Here is an 18,744-nt window from a genome sequence, read left to right as displayed (position 1 = left end):
TTTCAAATTTAAGAGCTAGCCAAACTGTACAGAAAAGGCCCCTGCAGTTTTTCTTCTTCTATAGTGTAGAGTTTGTTTAAGGAGCTCTGGTGGCATAGTGGCTTACGTATTAGGCTGCTAATATCAAGGTCAGCAGTTTGAATCCACGACGCACTCGCAGAGAAAACTGAGGCTTTCTGCTCCCATAAAGATTTACAGCCTCGGAACCCCTACATAGGGTCATTATGAGTTGGAATTGACTTGACAGCACACAACCACCACCACGTGGTATAGAGTTTGTTTATCAAATGAGAATGATGATCTTATAATAATATTATTTACAGTATTTATATGAAATATTTATAATTGTGTCTTTTCCACCTAAATACCTATGTATGATGGTGGTAGTGGTAGTTATGTGCCGTCGAGTTGGTTCTGACTGACAGCAACCCTGCATAGGGTTTCCGAGGCTGTAAATCTTTACAGGAGCAGAAAGCCTCATTTTTCTCCTAAAGAGTGGCTAGTGGATTTGAACTGCTGACTTTGCTGTTACCCGCCCAACTCTTAATCCACTATACTACCAGGGCTCCTTCAATACCTATTTTTTTGTTTGGTTAAGTGCTGTCAAGTCAGTTCCAACCCATTGCAACCTTGTATAGGGTTTTTGAGGCATAGCTGGTGAGTCTGAACCACCGACCTTGCGATTCAAACCAACCTTGCGGTCCAGCGCATTAACCTACAGTGCCACACTTGTTGTTGTTGTTGTTATGTGCCGTGGACTCACAGCAACCCTGCATAGGGTTTCCGAGGCTGTAAATCTTTACAGGAGCAGAAAGCCTCATTTTTCTCCCACGGAACAGCTGGTAGTTTCTAACTGCTGACCTTGCGGTTTGCAGCCCGACTCGTAACCACTATGCTACCAGCGCTCTTTGTATAGTGCCACACTAGGACTCCTAAATTCCTATATATAGTTTTTTAAAATATATAGTCCTGATCATAAATATGCTACATACTTAGCGTACCTTTTATTCTGTCTCTCTCTTTCTTTAACTTCAGGGGTAACAGTTACGGTTTGAGTATGTCCCTTTTAATGATTCTATAATATGTATGTGTGTATATGTTGTTGTTAAGTGCTGTAGAGTCAATTCTGACTCATAGTGACCCACTATAGGGTTTCCAAGGAGCATGTGGTGAGCTTGAACTATCAATTTGTGGTTCAAATTGACCTTGCAGTCTAGTGCTTATTACTCTACAGCAGCACAGCAGGACTCCGTTGTGTGTCTATAGGTCCACAGAGATAGACAGATGCTGCTGCTGAGTACTGTTGAGTCGATTCCAATGCACAGCAACTCTGTGTATAGTGGGTTATGAGTATAGGGTTTCCAAGAAGTGGCTGATGAGTTTGAACTGCTGACCTAGCAGTTCAAACCAACCTTATAAAAAAATGAGCTTATTTTCAGTTGTTTTAATCTTCATAAATAATGTTGTGATTAACGTATATGTGAATAAAGCTCCATCTGTGTTGAAGGTTTTAAGGAGCTCTGGTAACGTAGTAGTTAAAAGTTGGGCTGCTAACCTCAAGGTTAGCAGTTCAAAACTACTGTTCTGTGGGACAAAGATGAGACTTTCTGCTCCCGTAAAGATTTACAGCCCCAGAAACCCTATGCAGGCTTGCAATGAGCCAGAACTGACTCTGCGACACACCGCCATAACGTTTTATTTATTTATTAAAGATAGATTCCCAGAATTAGAATTAATACATCAAAGAACATGAACTTTTAAAACTCTTGACACATGTTGCCAGGTTGCTTTCCAAAAAATTGTTGTATCAATTCATATTACTTCTACAGTGTATGGGATTGCCTATTTAATCCCATCCTCCTCAAGAGCTGTAGATTTACAAAAATAATTGAGGATCAGATTTCCCTTGCCCGTTCTATAGACAAGAAGTGGTCATGTTCTGGTAGCCACAGTGGTAGGCTGCTCTGCTTAAATTCCTGGGTATTCTTTTAGATCAGCTGTTTTGACCTTTACTCAGAGTAGACACTGACTCTCACATGTATCTGTTCTCAGCTAGTGTGAGGTCAGTTAGGCCTCATTATCCTGTTAGCTCTACTTCAGAAATAGAGGGCTGAGGGGAAGTGCTTATGCTTCTGAGAATGTAGAAGTGGAACATAAAATGAGGTTTCAGTTCTGAATGCATATATATAGAAGATTTGAATGCAAATCATAGAAGATTTCATAGAAGAATCTTCATCAAAAGGGGCAAAAAGCAAAACAAAATTTCAGATTCTTATGGACTCCAGACTTCCTGGAGCCACAGAGTATGAATGAACCTCTGAAACTATTGCCTTAAGATAATCTGTAAACCTCAAACCAAAAATATCCCCTGAAGTCTTCTTAAAACCAAACAACAGTTTAGCTTAAACTAGTAAAAATGCCTGCCTTGAACATTATGCTCTTTTAGGAACTATCTATAGGATCCAATTGACAACAGCAACTTGAAAGATTAAATAGGAACCTTAGGAAGTAGTGAGTTTATATTGATGAGGGAAGAATATCTCACAAAAGAAGGGTGAGAATGATTGTAATATTGGGAGAATGTAATTAGTATCACTCAATGGTACATGTAGAAACTGTTGAATTGGTGTATGTTTTGCTGTGTATATTACTCAGTAGCAAAAAAATTTTAACAACAAAAAACAAACCCTGATATATAGTCATTTTTTAAAATATGCTGTATATTAAGTGAAAATAAGAAAAGTACAGAAGAGTGTATAATAAATGCTATTTCTGGAAAACACACTTATTTGTGCAAATGTGCACTGAAATCTCCAGAAGGATACCCAATAATTTAGGAGAGATAACTAGATGACTCCAAGTCAGGGTAAGAGGGAGTCCTGGTGTGGCGCTGTGGACTAATGCATCAGACTGCAAAGTCGTTTGAACTGCAAGGTTGGTGGTTCAAGCTCACCAGCTGCTCCTTGGAAACCCTATTCAGGGTCAGTATAGGTCGCAATTGACTTGACTGTACTTTTTATAATCTGTGCAGTTTTCCAATGTGTCCTATGAAGTTTAGAGAAGAGAAGTTATTTTTAAAGGAAGATGGTGTGATGTGTGAGGTCACCAGGTTGCTCAGGAATGGAGATGCTCTCCAGTGATAGAACATCCCTGTGTGATAGTTACTTGATGACTCTTATCATTATGATTAGTGTTTTGCATTCCTAGCTTTCCTGTTTGCTTCCTGTCACGGGTAAGTTAGTCATGTGAGCTAGGACTACTATCCTTCCATTTCACTGAATGTAAAAGAAATGCAGAAAACATGATATGTTTGTGCTTTTATTTTCTCTGTAGTAATGGAACGGCGGTATCCCAAGGAGGTCCAAGACCTTTATGAAACAATGAGGCGATTTGCAAGGATTGTGGGGCCTGTGGAGCATGACAAGTTCATTGAAAGCCACGCATGTAGGTGGTTTTGAGTCTTGAGCAAGTATTTGTGTGTGTGATTTTTAAATAGGAGAGTTAATAGTATGTCTTATGTGAAGTTCTATAAATAAAGAAATAGATGTTGCTATCTTTGCTCCCCTTTATTACAGTGAGATAAATGTGGGACTGTGGGGGTGAGAGAAGCGAGATTAACAAGCCCAATCGCTTTTTCCCCAAATAAAAAGTAGTTTAGTAGTATTTTCCTCCTTACCTTTTATTATGGAAGTTTTCAGATATATACAGAAGTGTGAAGATAATAGTAAAATAAACCACTGTTATCTGTCACCTGGTGTGGCACTGTGGGTTAATGCGCTGGACTGCAAAGTCGGTTTAAACTGCAAGGTCGGCAATTCAAGCTCACAAGCCACTCCTCGGAAACCCCATACAGGGTCGCTATGGGTCAGAACCAACTCGATGGCACGTAACAACAACAACAGCATGTGTTACCTAACTTCAGCAGTTATCAGCACATGGCCATCCCCAATCTGATTTTAGCTTTATTGCACACACACACCCCCATCACTGGATTATTTTGAAGCAAATCTCAGACATCGTATTATTTTTTCCATAAACATTTTAATATTAGAACTGTTTTCTAAATGGGTACAGAGTTAGATGACTAATGTGTTCGGCACTGCCATCATTCCTCTTGCCATTCTCTGGACTATTTCTGATAACTAATCAGTTACTATTTAAAAATTGACATTATTAAGACAGTAAGCCCTAGATTTGAAAACAATCTGCACTGGGTGACTTCTTATGTAGCTTTGATCATAACATTAATATATTTGGCCCCCGAGTTTAGTTTTGTGTCCTCATCATGGAAATATGTCTTGCATCAGTATTGCAGGCATTTGTCTGAGTCAGATTGGTTGTCCTCACCAAACACCCAGTTTGGTTGACATTCTTTGTGTGGTTTATATAGGGTGACAGACTGGATCCTTCCTCCCTGTCCCAGCCTGTGTCTTCCCTGATTTGTTTATGTATTACCTCCAAAGAGTTACACCCCATGGACTGTCCAGGCTCTTTCTTCAGCCTGTTTCTAAAGCAGCCAAACGTGAATGTTACATCCGTCACATAATTGCCTTTAGTAGCACAACCTGTGTGCTCAAAGGAGGCAAAAATCTTTGCTTTATGGTAAACAGTGCTCTCCTGTCCTTGTAGGAAAAAAGCTAGAAAGAAACTCTCTGGGACACAGAGCATTTGTTCTTCTCTTGCATCAGCCACATCAAGTAATAACAGACATGTGTTGGTATCATGAAAGAATTTGGTTAGATGCATAGAACTTTTAATAGAGCTGGGAAACTTAGTTATTTAAACAATTACTTACATTACTTCTGTAGATGGAGTCCTGCTGTGGCACTGTCAGGTAAGCACTGAACTGTTAACCGCAAAGTCAGTGGTTCAAACTCACTAGCCTCTCCTTGGAAACCCCATAAAGGGTTGCTATGAATTTAACCAACTCTATAAGGAGTCCTGCATGGCACTGTGGGTTAATGCATCAGACTGCAAAGCCATTTGAACTGCAAGGTCGGCAGTTCAAGTTCACCAGCTACTCCTTGGAAACCCTATACAGGGTCGCTATGGGTTGGAATCTACTCGACGGCACTTAACAACAAATGGCACTTAAGGAGCTCTGGTACTGTAGTGGTTACAAGTTGGGCTGCCAACCTCAAGGCCAGCAGTTCAAAACTACCGGTGGTTCCATGGGAGAAAGATGAGGCCTTCTGCTCCCGTAAAGATTTACAGCCTTGGAAACCTTGTGCAAGGTCTATATGAGTCGGAACCAACTCCACGGTAGTTAACTACAACATGGCACTTAACAACAACCAGTTCTGTAGACAAATGAATCCAGCCAATTTACTGTAAGCTTTCTGAGACAGTTTCAACTGCTGTCTCCAGGAGATGGCAGCTAGAGGACAGCTGGAGTAGGTTTTTCTAATGAGAAGCTACCAACACGTTGTTGTTGTTGTTAAGTGCCGTTGAGTCAATTCCAACTCATAGCGACCCTGTGTAGGGTTTCTGAAGAGCAGCTGGTGGGTTTGAACCACTGACCTGTGGTTCACAGTCCAGTGCTTATCCTATAGCACCACACTAGGAATGACCCAGTCTTTTCTAGAAGGCAGAATTACTGAAAACTTTCAATAGCAAAAGTGCTTATTCAAGTTGGTTTTGTTTTTCAATTTTTACTCTTTGTTCTTTTTGGGGAAACAGTGGAATTTGAACTCCGAAGAGAAATCAAGAGGCTCCAGGAATATAGGACAGCAGGCATTACTAATTTCTGTAGTAAGTATGCTTTAGCCACAGACTGAGACTAAGTGTCTTCCAGACACATACAGAACAGTCAGTTTCAGGTGGTGTGGGCTTTTTTTTTTTTTAACATGTTTTTCTGTGTCAGAATTCAATTTTGAACTTATTTTCCAGTAACATTTCACCTAGTTAAGCTCTGGAAAATACCTTATATGGATTATTTGAGGTAGGACAAAGGTTACGACACAACGAAAAGAGAGTTTGATGCTTTAAGTTTTGGATTCTGTAGTGACTACTAAAAAATAATTTTGTATTGCAGTTTTTAGCCCCAAACCTTTTAAATTTAGTGATGTGTTGTCTGCTCATGCTTATTAACCAAGCTTCACCTGGCTGTAGTGTTTGCGTCCCTCATACTTGGGGTTGTGGTAGTAATCATACTAATAGCAGCTCACATCTATCAGATGCTTACCATACACCAGGCCCTGTGCTAAGTAAGCATTTTACCTGAATCATGTTGTTTGTTCCTCATCACAAACTCCTGAGATACATACTGTTTTCCTCATCATAAACTCATGAGATATGTGCTAAGCATTTTACCTGGATCATGTTGTTTGATCCTCATAGCAAACTCATGAGATATGTACTGTTTAAATAGCTAGTAGTAGAGCCAGGTTGGTAAGAGAAAGTCAGTGCATCATAGTAGTTATAAACTTGGCGTCTAGACTCAAAGTTGATTTTGACTTGATTTTGGATTCTGGCTCTCCTGCTTACCAGCTATATAATTCTGCTCAAGTTACATAGGATTCCACATCTCATAGCGTTAGCATAAATATAAAACTAGAGAGAGGATGTAAAAACAGCATAGTACTAGCACACAGTAAATCCTTCATAAATAGCTTCTGTTGTTAGAATGATCATTCCCATTCCCTCCTTCCTCCTATTTCAAGTCCCCCGATGACTGAAAGCTGTTTCCCCTACCTACAAGCAGCTGTGCTTCTTAATATAGTCTTGTGGATGTAAGTTCAATTCTTTATAATGGTTCTTAAGTTATTTTTAATAGTGGAAATCTGTTTGAAGACATAATTTTATGTGGAACTTGAGTCTGTAAATAAAACATCAAATTCTTTGGTTACGTTTGATGGCTCAGCTTATGTGTAGAGCCCAATTTGGCACTGCCCATGAGTAACCCCTGAGATAAGTATCCCATGGTATCCTGGGATTCCATAGTACATAGTTTGAAACCTGCTGGCCTGGTATTTTGGAATATGTATACCCTTGTTAACATTTAGGGGAAATTTTTTTTTTTTTTTTAGCAAGATGCATATAAGGACTGATAACCAATTTTTGTTACCTGATACTGATTGTAATTCTAATTGTTTCTTAAGGAAAAGTATATTATTTTTACACTTGTGAAACTTTTTTTTAAAAAAAGGAAGAAATAGGACAATAATAATTTAGTTACTTTTGAGGGGTGGAAATATGAATGTTACTTTCTTTGTACATTTATGCATTTTGGTTTTTTCCCCAAAATTTCTTAATGATAGAAAATTAAGAAAAAAAAATTCATTTGGCATCAAGAAATCATTTCAGACTAGAGAAAATGTACTTTGTTCTTGGAATACTAGTTGTTGAATAAATTCTGCTAAGGAAGCCAAAGAAAGACTGATTGTTGGCTGGTCATTGCACTCATGGTGTTTTCTATACCTCCAGGTGCCAGAACATATGATCACCTCAAAAAAACACGAGAGGAAGAGCGCCTAAAGCGTACCATGCTCTCCGAAGTTCTCCAGTATATCCAAGACAGTAGTGCTTGCCAGCAGTGGCTCCGCCGGCAAGCTGACATGTAAGCAACTAGTCTAGAGTATATTTTCTGACATTTCCAGGGGCACCCTAGATGGCAAAGTAATAATAATAATTGGACAGCTAGAAAAATGCACAAAGATTTTAGTTATCCATCTTAGGAACATCCTAGGTCCTGCTTTGCTACTTTCATCTTATTTTTTTTAATTAGTGATTCCCCCTAAGCCTCCCACTCATGCTCCCTTTCCCCCTCTACAGCTACTGATACGGTTTACATTGGAGAGTCACATTTCTATCCCTTCCCCAGGAATAACCTCAGGAGTGTCCCACGCTAAGAGCTACTTTCAGCAAGTCCGAGAGATTGTTCTCCACCAGAACAGGATTTTTTTTCCTGGTTAGAACAGTGACATACCCTATAAAACATATAGTACACTTCACTTAATTACATCTCTTCAAAGTGACCCACCTGAAAAATGGCACCTAGTCATACAGGAGAGCTTTTGGAAATTGCCTTCTTCTAAGTTTACATGTCTCTTCATTACAGAGATTCCGGCTTGAGTCCTTCTATTCCAATGACTTCAAATTCAGGTAATTGTTTTTCAGGCTGGAGCAAGTCTTCATTGTGAAGTTCGCAATCTAGGAGAAATGATAACCCAATAACACCACTTTTGTGGGAGTGCAGTGATTAGGCAGAGTATAGACAAGCAAGTGTTAGCCCAGTGTAAAAACATCAGCAAGTTGTCAGAATCTTCATGCCATTTAGAGACAGTCCTCAGAGTTATAGTACAGAAACGGAAAGAAAGCTTCCAGGGAGGTGTCTTCTTTATTTTACCAATGTTCATGGTTAGTTAATTTACTTGTGGTTATATGTACTACACATTTTGAAGTTTGTCCTGCAGGGGATCAATTAAAAGCTTTGTATTCAATATGGACAAAAAGACATTATTTGTCGAAATTCTAGAATTTCTTTATTAAGTTGGAGACTTAGGGAATTTCTGTTTCTTAACTTTTCCTCTTTTGGTATGCCCTGTTTTTAGGTTAATTTACGCAATTTAATCAATCTAGATGTTGTTGTTAAGTGCCTTCAAGTTGGTTCCAACTCATAGTGACCCTGTATAGGGAGGGTTTCCAAGGAGTGGCTGGTGAACTTGAACCTTGCAGTTCAAACAGACCTTGCAGTCCAGTATATTAACCCACAGTGCCACACCAGGACTCCAAATCTATCTAGATGGTGCCTGATAATCCTTTTAAGCTCTCTGCCAGTAAGTCAATTCCAATTCATAATGATTAGGACAGAGTAGAACTGCTCCATAGGGTTTCCATGGCTGTAAATCTTGACAGAAGTAGACTGCCTCTATCTCCCAGTGGTCAGCTGATGGGTTCCATCTGCCAGTGTTTTGGTTAGCAGCCAAACACTTCACCACCGCACCACGAGAGTTGCCTGGATAATCCTTGCTATTGATGTTAAGTGCTTCTAATTGGTTCTAACTCAGTGACCCTGTATAGGGTTTTGGAGGAGTGGCTTGTGGGTTTGAACCACTGACCACTGCAGTCCAATGCTTGTCCTGCAATGCTACACCAGGACTCTCTGATTATCCTTAGTGACTGGTAATCACTGTCTGGTAGTTTGAGGAGGTATTAGTTATAGAAGGAGCTCTTAAAGCAAGAGAGTGGCGTTTATTTGTCCATTTTCATGGTTTCATTCTCCTTTGTTCCATATTATAGGATATCTATTTTCCCTAATCACAACATATGATCACTCCACTAATTAGAGACACAGTAGTCAAAAAGACCGCTCTCGTGATTTTTACCATTCTTTGGAGGCTTGGAAGAACAGACCTGTTACCTCAGTAAATTCAGTATCTAGAGAGCATTCAGGAAAGATCTCTTTAGGGATGATTTTTTTTTTTTTTTTTCATTTATTCCTGTTTCAAGTAATTATTTTTAATACATAAGGGAGAAAATAAAACCTTTTAGTGAGTTGCCATGTCAGCTAGATATATTTTGGGTTGTAAGTTTACTTCCTAGCACCCTTCTTCCCTCAAAAATCTCAGTACAGAAATACAAACAATACCAGCTAATTAAAATGAATGAGCAGTATGACGTAAATGTGCAACGTTGATATTTGTGTTTTCTGAACCAATTCGTTCATTGTTGCTTTCTCACCCCTGTAGTTAAGAAAACCTCTTTGTCTCTCTCTTGCTCTGAGTTACTTGTAAGGCACTGCAAAGTCAGAAACCTGGCATCATTGATTGTTAGCCTAGCTCCTGGTGACTTTTGTGAGACACCAAATGATTTTAGTCTCCATTTTTGAGCATTTAGGGCTGCTGGTTGTAGAAAAGCCCTTGTCTCCCTTGTTGTTGATACAGAGAATTATTTTCCAACAGAAAAACACTCTGTAACAGTCTATCCCTTTTTCTGCTCCCCCTAAAAAGTCATCTTCTTAAAACTTATGAATATATTAGTGTATGCTTTATTTTGTGTAACTGAGTCATATCTACCCTCAAGTAAACGCTAATTCTAAATACGCATTGAAAACAAAACAAAGCAAAAAGAGCTTTGTACATTGAGCTTCCCATCCTGGGCAGTGACCTCCTACTTGGGTTTCTTGCCCAGGTATGTGAGCTGACCTCAGCCCCTGCCTTGCAGTATAATAGCTCATTGTTCCTATGTGTGGATCTCTCAGGTAAACAGGGCTGCTTTGGAAGGTACAGGTATTCCCTCACATAATAAAGGAAGGGCCTTATGCTGGCCTAGCAGGCTGCTTTTGATCTGAACGCAAATTATACTGAGTTAATTATTGTGTTGGCTTTGTGCTGCTGGCAGAGGGGCAAGGGTTAGAGAATATCTATCCCACAGAGTTGGTATTTCGTTCATCAGCTGTCAAAGCAGGTAGTGTGTGACCTTTCTTAACTGCATGACATCTGGACTTCAGATTTTAGGGTCTCTCACTTGGTTAGGAAGAAATAGCTGATAATTACTGTGAGTAGTTATTTGATGTAACATATTTGGTTGTGTGTGTATTTTGGTAGAGCATATAAATTGTTAAAATTTTCAAGTGAAAGTGCCCATTTTGCTAGCTAAACCGAGGCCTGAACTGGTGAACAGAAATTCCCTGTAGCTGGATATATGATCCTTCACCTGTTTGGCTTGGCTGCACTGAACATTGAGTATTCTACATCTGAAGAATTGTCACACTTATGAAATGTGTTCCCTTTTCTCTCTGTGCTTATAGGTAGACGAAGCGCACCACCATTGAACCTCACTGGCCTCCCTGGCACAGAGAAGTTGAATGACAAAGAAAAGGAGGTAACAAAAAAGAAGGAAGTAGAGGAAAGAAAGTAGGGGCTGGGGTTATTCATTTGCGTTTTCACTAAGAACCCATTACAGGATCAAACCGTTTCTGTTCCACTTATACCTGCGCAGTTGTAATCTATGCTGGGAGAAGTCCAAGAGCTAAGAAGCTAACCTCAGGGAATTTCAGACACCCCACCTCCCCACTTCCTCCTCATTCTCCTGCCATTCCTATTGTGAGGGGAAAATGTGTTATCTGAAAATATAAATAATAGCCTCTCTCTAGACATTTTCCATGTGCTGGGTACTGTGATAGTAAGTTCTTTATGAAATTAACTTTTTATAAACCTAACGTAACTTTATCATGAAACTGAGTGTTTTCTGTTAGAATGGCAACTTTGGAAAGTTTAACACTTATTCTAACAGTTTAACTTTAAATATTAATGATCTTCAGAGCATGCTTATTTATAACCATTAAGAAAAATATCAATATAGCCACATCTTAATTTTAGGGAAAAAAAATACCATGACCTATTTTCCCACTGTCACCATCAGACTTGTCTTCATAATGCTTTTGACTATTTCTGAATTTTAAACCTAGACTCAGAAGGGTCATACGAGTTTTCAAAAGAGTGGACCATGACTTTGAAGTCATTCTCCAAAAGGAATTCTTCTGATGCTCCCCATGCTCCTTTTATAGTTCCCAAGATCAGTCTCCCTGTCTGCCACCCCATAGGTCAGCTTAGACCATAAGGAGGATTCACAGTGCTGGAGCTACTACAGCTAATACCCGTTGTCGAGTCCGTATTTTTTAATTCACATACTTACTAAAATATTTTGTAATTCCAAAGTTAACACTCGTGATGCTTTTTTTTTAAGTTTCTATTGTGATTTGAGTGAAATTTCACAGGGCAGATCATCAGTTTTACATTCAACAAATCCTATACTTTGTTTCATTACAATGATTATAATCCCCTCCATGTACCATCAGTTAACAGTATTTCTCTCTATTCATTTTAGCTTTTTTTTTTTTTAATAAACATTCTGGCATATATAATAATTTAAACCACCAAAGGGCACATTCTGCAAGCCTGCCTCTTGGACTCTCAGTCTCTCTGTCTCTGTCTTCCTATGAGTCTAGAGTCCTCAGCTGCTCCCTATCCCCATGTCCCCCTCCATCTTTGCCTCCATCTCTGGTGTCGCTGCTTCTGTGGATAGGGTCCCTCATTCTGCTTGTGCTCTTCTCCCTTGATGGCCCTAGTGACCTCTGTTCCTGGAATGTAAGATTAACTACTCCCCCATTTTTGTTACAAAACTTCTACCTCTACAATTGTGACAGTCTCTGTTAGTCATGATAACATTACTCACTATTGAATCATAAGAACCTTATCCTCATCTCTTTCACCAGACCCATCTAGACAAGATGAAAACTATTCAGTGGAAGAAGGGACTCCTTCTTCCCCTGCACACTCTTAAACTAAACTCCCTCTTGAAACCTTGTAAGCCAATCATTTCGTGTCTTTATTGCCTCCTCATTTTAGGTAGCCAGTGTCTAAGTTGCCCATCCCTATCCCTATCAACCCTATATACAGAGGGGATAGCACTGATACTTGATGTGAAGACTCCTTCCCTCTCAGTTGGTATTTTGAGCTACTACCTCCATGAGTTAGGTCAAGTTCATCAAATTGTAGCAATATATCCTCGTTTCCTTTATCAAAAGAATTTCATTTATTTATTTTTTTAATCATCTAGTCTAGTTCTGATTCTCAAGCCATCGAGGCTAGGTCAAATGGGTACTGTCTGCAAGTTTGGGTGTTCTTGTGCATCACCTCTCACTGTATATCAGCTGGATGCTTTACTCTCAGCTCTAGCCCTCCATGGCTATGTCTCATGATGCTTTTGTAGTCATTCACAGACCCAGGCAAAGTGGGTAGAAATTGTCTGATGCGCACGTTCCCAGTTGAGATTGAATAAAGCCATGCTCTTCCTTTTTGCTTCAGCTCTCAACATCCTTTTCATAATCTACGTAGTATATTTTTTTGCATTTATTTTTTATCTTTTGCTGGTTATTTCTCATTTCAAGTGGTCCCTAAGTATAGTATCAGAGTGCTGTCTAGTGTTCCCTAAATGCAACAAAGTGATGATGTCTCCTTAGAAAATCCAGATGTTAAACAAGGTTCATTCAGATATGATTTGACAAAGTCCTGTTGGCCCTGGGTTAAATGTTACGGAATCAGCAATACAGATTAAATAAGATGTCTTCAAATAGAAACATAGATAAAACAAGATTATGTATTGATCAGTTGATAAAATAATGTGAAACAGAAGCTTGCAGGAACTTAACCTTGTGTTTCCCATAGAACCAATGGTTCAGTATTCACTAAAGTCCATGTTCGCAGGACTTGATAAAGAACAAAGCTGCTACAAATATGAGAATCTTTGTTTTTAGTCTTTTATTTTATCTACCAAGAACTATAAAGATTAGTTTGGGAGTGGAAGGAAGTGTATGTTATATGTAAGATATTTCTAAAGAAGGTCACAGACCAGTCTGATTAAGCAGTTTTTACCCTTACCAACATAATGCTGACCTCATACTTCTCATTGCTGACTAATGGCAGATGAACTGGAATTGAGCCAGCTTTCTAGATCTTTAGCAGCTAAAGTGGCCTCCTCTTAACTAGGTCTCTACATTTTCTGTTAGAATATTACATTTTTTTACTTCTTGTGATTACGTTTTCGACGTCAGAAGGAAAGCTTCTGAAGTAGTAAGAGTAGGGGTGTGCTACTTCATCCCCAAACTGAAGATACTCACACTCAAGAGCAGAGTATCTGCAGCTTCAGTCCCACCCCAGTGTGGCCTGTGGCTCTTTCCTAACTGACTGTTGGAACAGCGCTGGGTTTCCGTCTAGGCATCTCCTGACAACACTTCTATTCCCTGACAAGCCCGGGCCCCTGAGCCAGCCTGCATGTGCTGAAGGCTCTCTTAACATTAAAACCCTGGCTTTCTCTCTCTAAGTGTGTCTGTCTTTAGGGAGTGTTCTCTCCAGAAATGACAGTAAATGGAATGTGGCCCAGCCACCCAACAGCTCCTATAAATAGTTGGAGGTTGATGTCACTCTTTTCTTATTTTGGCTGTACCTGTTGGATTAAATTATGAGGATTACAGATGCTAATGTTTATTAAATTTACCATGTCTTGCAGCTTTGTCAGATGGTGAGGTTGGTCCCTGGAGCCTATTTAGAATACAAATCCGCTCTCTTGAATGAATGTAACAAGCAAGGAGGCTTGAGATTGGCACAGGCAAGAGCACTGATCAAGATAGACGTGAACAAGACCCGGAAAATCTATGATTTCCTTATCCGAGAAGGATACATCACTAAAGCCTGAGGCTCAGCAGACTTGAGATCAGCAGTCAGAAGTTTGGAATGTGGTGGACTGAAGGACAGCATGGACATTCTGAAGAATTTGTTTTTGTACTGAATTCTCACTGTAAAAAGAGGGGAAGGACAAAGGAAAACTTTTGTATTAATGTCTGCTTTCCTCTCCAGCCTGCTTTAAAACACTCCTATTGTTGGTATCGTGCTACAGTGTTGTGCGCTCGATGAGTTATTATTAAATGTGAGTGGGCATTCTTTCCTAACACCTCTTGTAACTAAAATGAGAACCATAGTACCTCACAGCACTGGTAGAACTAAAACTAAACCACAGCTATTAGTCCCAGGAATCCAACTCAGATTCTTATACTTGGGAGGTAGGTTCTCGGATGATCTGTTTTGCCTTCAAATATTGCAAACAGATAAGGGTGTTTGGTTTAAAAAAAATTTTTTTTTTTTTTTTAAAGAGAAGGATTATAAGCATGAGAAAGTATTCTCTTTCCTTCTAAGGAGTTTTTAAACTAATGTTTAAAACTCATGTTTATGTACAAAGGGGAGAGAACTCTCCCCTATAATGGTCTTGTCCCATACTGCATCTTTAGCTTTTAATGTCTGACTTCCTACTTTGCATTCTGTCTGTCTTGTCTGTAGTAGACTTTTGAGGAGGTGGCACCAGATATAAAGTGTCTCTGTTATTTTTTAAATTAATGGATTAAAATGTTTTGCTATTTAATTTGTGGGTGTGTCAAATATTCTGGTAACTAAAGCATACTTAGGAAATTGGATGCCTGCCCCGTCATGCTACACTGCCTCTGCTAACATGTATGTCCTGGACCACCCTGTCCTTACTCTGAGTTACCCAGGACACTAACCAAGGAGGGTAGAGATGAAGCAGTTGACCTTAGCTTTGCTTGGATTTGAAACCTTAACCCTAATTTCTCAATGGTGAAAAGCTAGCCTACAATAAAAGCTACTTTTTCTCATATAACACAAAAGTAAAGCAGTTTCATAGAAGGGACTCACTAGATATGAGGAAGAGTGACCCCACCACATCTGGAACTCCTCAAACCTTTGTGAAGAATAAGCCAAACTCAGAGTCGTAGCTATCCCATTTCTGTTACAAGCAAAGTTGAGCATAGAAATAACTTTTTCAGAATCTGCACAAAAATTATCCAGTAGTTGATTGATTGATTCTTTAATTCCCTCAGCATGCAAAACTTACAATAAAAATATTATGTGCTTCACTGGAAACATTTCTCAAATTTTAGACAGATGTAAGCTTGCATATACAGTTGACCTTCAAACAACAGAAGAGGTACGGGTACCAACCCCTACTAGTCAAAAATCCAAGAATAACTTTTGACTCCCCAAAACTTTACTAATAGCCTAGTGATAATATCAACAATTTAACGTGTATATTGTGTGTATAATATACTGCACCCACATAAATGCTGCGTTTTCAATATGAGGTAAAAAGGAATTTCCATTTTCTATATGAGAAAAAAAAGGTCTTTTGCAAAATGTTCAAGGTTTTCACACCCGATGGCTCAGCTACAATGACAGCTTCACAGATTTAATTTTTTTACCCCCCAGTGGTCTTTATTCTGAATCTATTTATCTTGAAATCGTGGGCAACTGCAGTTATAGGCCTCAATTTTTGGCCCATATCAAGCAATTCAATTTTTTAAATAGTCATGACTTTTCTCAGCTTCTTAGAAAGCACTTCCAAGATCACTAGGGGCACTTCATATGGGTCTCTTGGTCTTGTTCAAGGTCTTATGATTTTACACTAAACATAGTGAAACATTTGTGAGAAGCACGAGAGGGCCACATTTTACTGTGATACATAATTTACTGGGGAGATACCCATGCAGAGATGATTAGCATCACATGATACTTCAAAATCAGTGTGTAAGTGGATCCACATTTGTTCAAGCCTGAGTTCAATGGTCAACTGTATTGCTCATAGACTTAATCTGTTGTAAAGTGCCGTCGAGTCAGTTCCGACTCAGCAACCTTGTGTAGGGTTTCCAAGGAGAGGCTGGTGGGTTTGAACCACCACCTTTCGGTTCAAATTGACCTTGTGGTCCAGTCCCTATCCTACGGTGCCACATAGGATTTAAGAGAAATAAAATAGAGAACCTCAGTCTTTAAAAAGGGTGGTTGATGAAAATGATCTCTTTAGTTATCTCTTAGAAAAATAGTTCTAAATACTTGCCTAAGCTCTGGTAGTATAGTGGTTATGAATCAGGCTGCTAATCTCAGCAGTTTGAAACTACCAGCTGTTCTTCTGCAGAAAGATGCGGCTTTCTGCTCCCGTAAAGATTTACAGCCTCGGAAACCCTGTACAGGGTCGCTATGGGTCGGAACCGACTCCACAGAACGTAACAACAAAATGGTCACTGCAGTGAGTATGTCATGTCTCCTTGTCACTCCCACTAAGCAACTTTCCTGATGGGTCTGGGAAGAGAAGGTGGGGGAAACGCTGATAGGATTGTATAATTATACATAATCTCTATGTAACATACTATATATTACATAGTCCAGCTGTGAGTGATTATTAACAGTTAATTGTGATTGTAAAAACTTGGAAATCTAACGAGGGGCTTGGTCAATTTTGCTATTCTGTTGGGTATAAAATGAGCCATTTTGGTGATGTGAGTGAACAGTGCACTCCTTTACTCGAGTAATGATTCACCACCATCCATAGCCTTGTGAGTCAACAACCAAATGAGTACATGAGCAGAATCCTCCAGACTGCCATCAGAAAGAACTGTGGGTTTAGAACTTACCAGCATCCACAACCATGGGAGCCACTCCTTGGCCTATGAGTTCTGTGAGGTGTTGCAGTGAATTGTGGATCCCTAGGACATGGAGGAAGAGTACTGAGGGCAGAAGTGGTGGATATCAAGAAATACAGCATTTTTTAAAAGACATTTGGGATATCTCTAACCTTCACCTGAAAGGTAGTTTATGTCTTGGAAAGAGCAAAGTGTGCTGACACCCTGCAACTTTTGCATCCCTTCGTTTTCCTGTTCTAAAAAATTTAGGTTAGACATTATTACCCGGTGGTATCTCTTAAACTCCTTGAAGATTTCTAATGTTAATTAAGGAAGGCTTCCTGGGAGAGGTGCTTTTCTGAGGCAATAATAAGATTGAAAGGAGAGAGAAAATGGCAGATGGAAGTGGGAGGGTGTTCTAGACATAGAGGGTGGAGGATATGGATGTAGCCATGGGAGTAAGAAATAGTGCCAAGAGATTTATTTGACTAGAACAAAAGGTACAGCTGCAGTAGTTAGGGATGGGAAGGTGGTTGTTACGGGCTGTTGAATTGCTCCTGACTCAGTGACCCTACTGTACACAACAGAATTAAACTATCCAGTGCTGCATCATCTTTTCATTTGTTACATTTGAACCTTTTGCTGTTGTCCTCATGTCAATCCATCTCATTTAGGGGTTTTCTTTTTCTGCTGACCAAGCATGATGTCCTCCTCCAGGGACTTGGTTGCTCCTTATGTCTGACATATGAAAGACGAAGTCTTGCCATCCTGACTTCTAAGGGGCAATTTGACTATACTTCTTCCAACACAGATTTTTGTATTCTGGCAGTCCATGGTACCCTTGGAGCCAATTGAACTCTAAAAAAAATTGATAGGGAATCTAGGTTTGATAAAATGGTATGGTTGAGAATAGTGATAGAAAAATATAGCTGTAATTTTAAATGAATTTTAGGAAGTAGCATTATTGTTTTGATAAGCTCAATTTTGTAAATTTAAAGACATAGAATCCCTAGTGGGTTTCTCAAAGGTCAGATCGAATCTTACATGAGATTAGAGCTCTTGAAAGGAGTCACTGAGTTAGTTTCTTTTTGCATTTTTAATAGAAAAGCAATTGGTGATATTGGATGTGGCTGGCTTTAATACATTTGTTCTTTTTACCTAGTGAATCCCACTTACTAAAAATCTAGGGCTCGCCTTTCAAAGACAAATTCTATCCTTCCTCTTTGCTTCTAGGCAGGGTGGTCATACAGCAACTCCATTAAAAGAGGTCTAGTTTAGATCATCTCAGCAGAAGAGGGACTGAGTACTTTGAAACTCAGTGGCATAAATAGAGACCTTTTACTGGTGGTGGTGGTTGGTTCCGACTCATAGTGACCCTGTACAGGGTTTCCGAAGCTGTAAAATTTTACGGGAGCAGAAAGCCTCATCTTTTTCCCATGGAACAGCTGGTAGTTTCAAACTGCTGACCTTGTGGTTCGCAGCCTGATTCATAACCACTACACTACCTAAGATCCTTGGTTGTTGTTGTTAGGTGCCATCGAGTCAGTACAGACTCATAGTGACCCTATGCACAGCAGAACGAAACACTGCCTGACCTCACTATTGTTTCCATGCTTGAGTCCATTGATGCTGCCTCCTGGCCAATCCATCTCGTTGGGGGTCTTCCTCTTTCTCTGACCCTCCACCCTACCAAATAAGATATCCTTCTCCAGCGACTTGTCCCTCCTGTCAATATGTCTGAAGTATGAGAGACAAAGTCTGGCCATCCTGGCCTCCAAGGA

The 18,744-nt window shown here is 39.6% G+C and overlaps 1 protein-coding gene across 1 annotated transcript in view; it reads left to right on the top strand.

The window, feature by feature from the left end:
* The window catches only part of TADA2A (transcriptional adaptor 2A), a 75,266-nt gene extending 60,937 nt beyond the window's left edge, over positions 1-14,329 (top strand). The window contains exons 10-15 of the mRNA XM_006832344.1: positions 3,334-3,444; positions 5,680-5,751; positions 7,426-7,558; positions 8,060-8,103; positions 10,751-10,824; positions 14,011-14,329. Coding sequence (XP_006832407.1) covers positions 3,334-3,444; positions 5,680-5,751; positions 7,426-7,558; positions 8,060-8,103; positions 10,751-10,824; positions 14,011-14,196 — 620 coding nt within the window. The 3' untranslated portion in view covers positions 14,197-14,329. The remainder of the gene's footprint in view (positions 1-3,333; positions 3,445-5,679; positions 5,752-7,425; positions 7,559-8,059; positions 8,104-10,750; positions 10,825-14,010) is intronic.
* Positions 14,330-18,744: the final 4,415 nt, after the last annotated feature.

Source organism: Chrysochloris asiatica, unplaced genomic scaffold, assembly GCF_000296735.1.
Source record: "Chrysochloris asiatica unplaced genomic scaffold, ChrAsi1.0 scaffold00007, whole genome shotgun sequence".
Lineage (NCBI taxonomy): Eukaryota > Metazoa > Chordata > Mammalia > Afrosoricida > Chrysochloridae > Chrysochloris > Chrysochloris asiatica.
The sequence above is the reverse complement of the archived record's forward strand: the minus strand, read 5'-3'. Positions and strand labels throughout refer to the sequence as shown.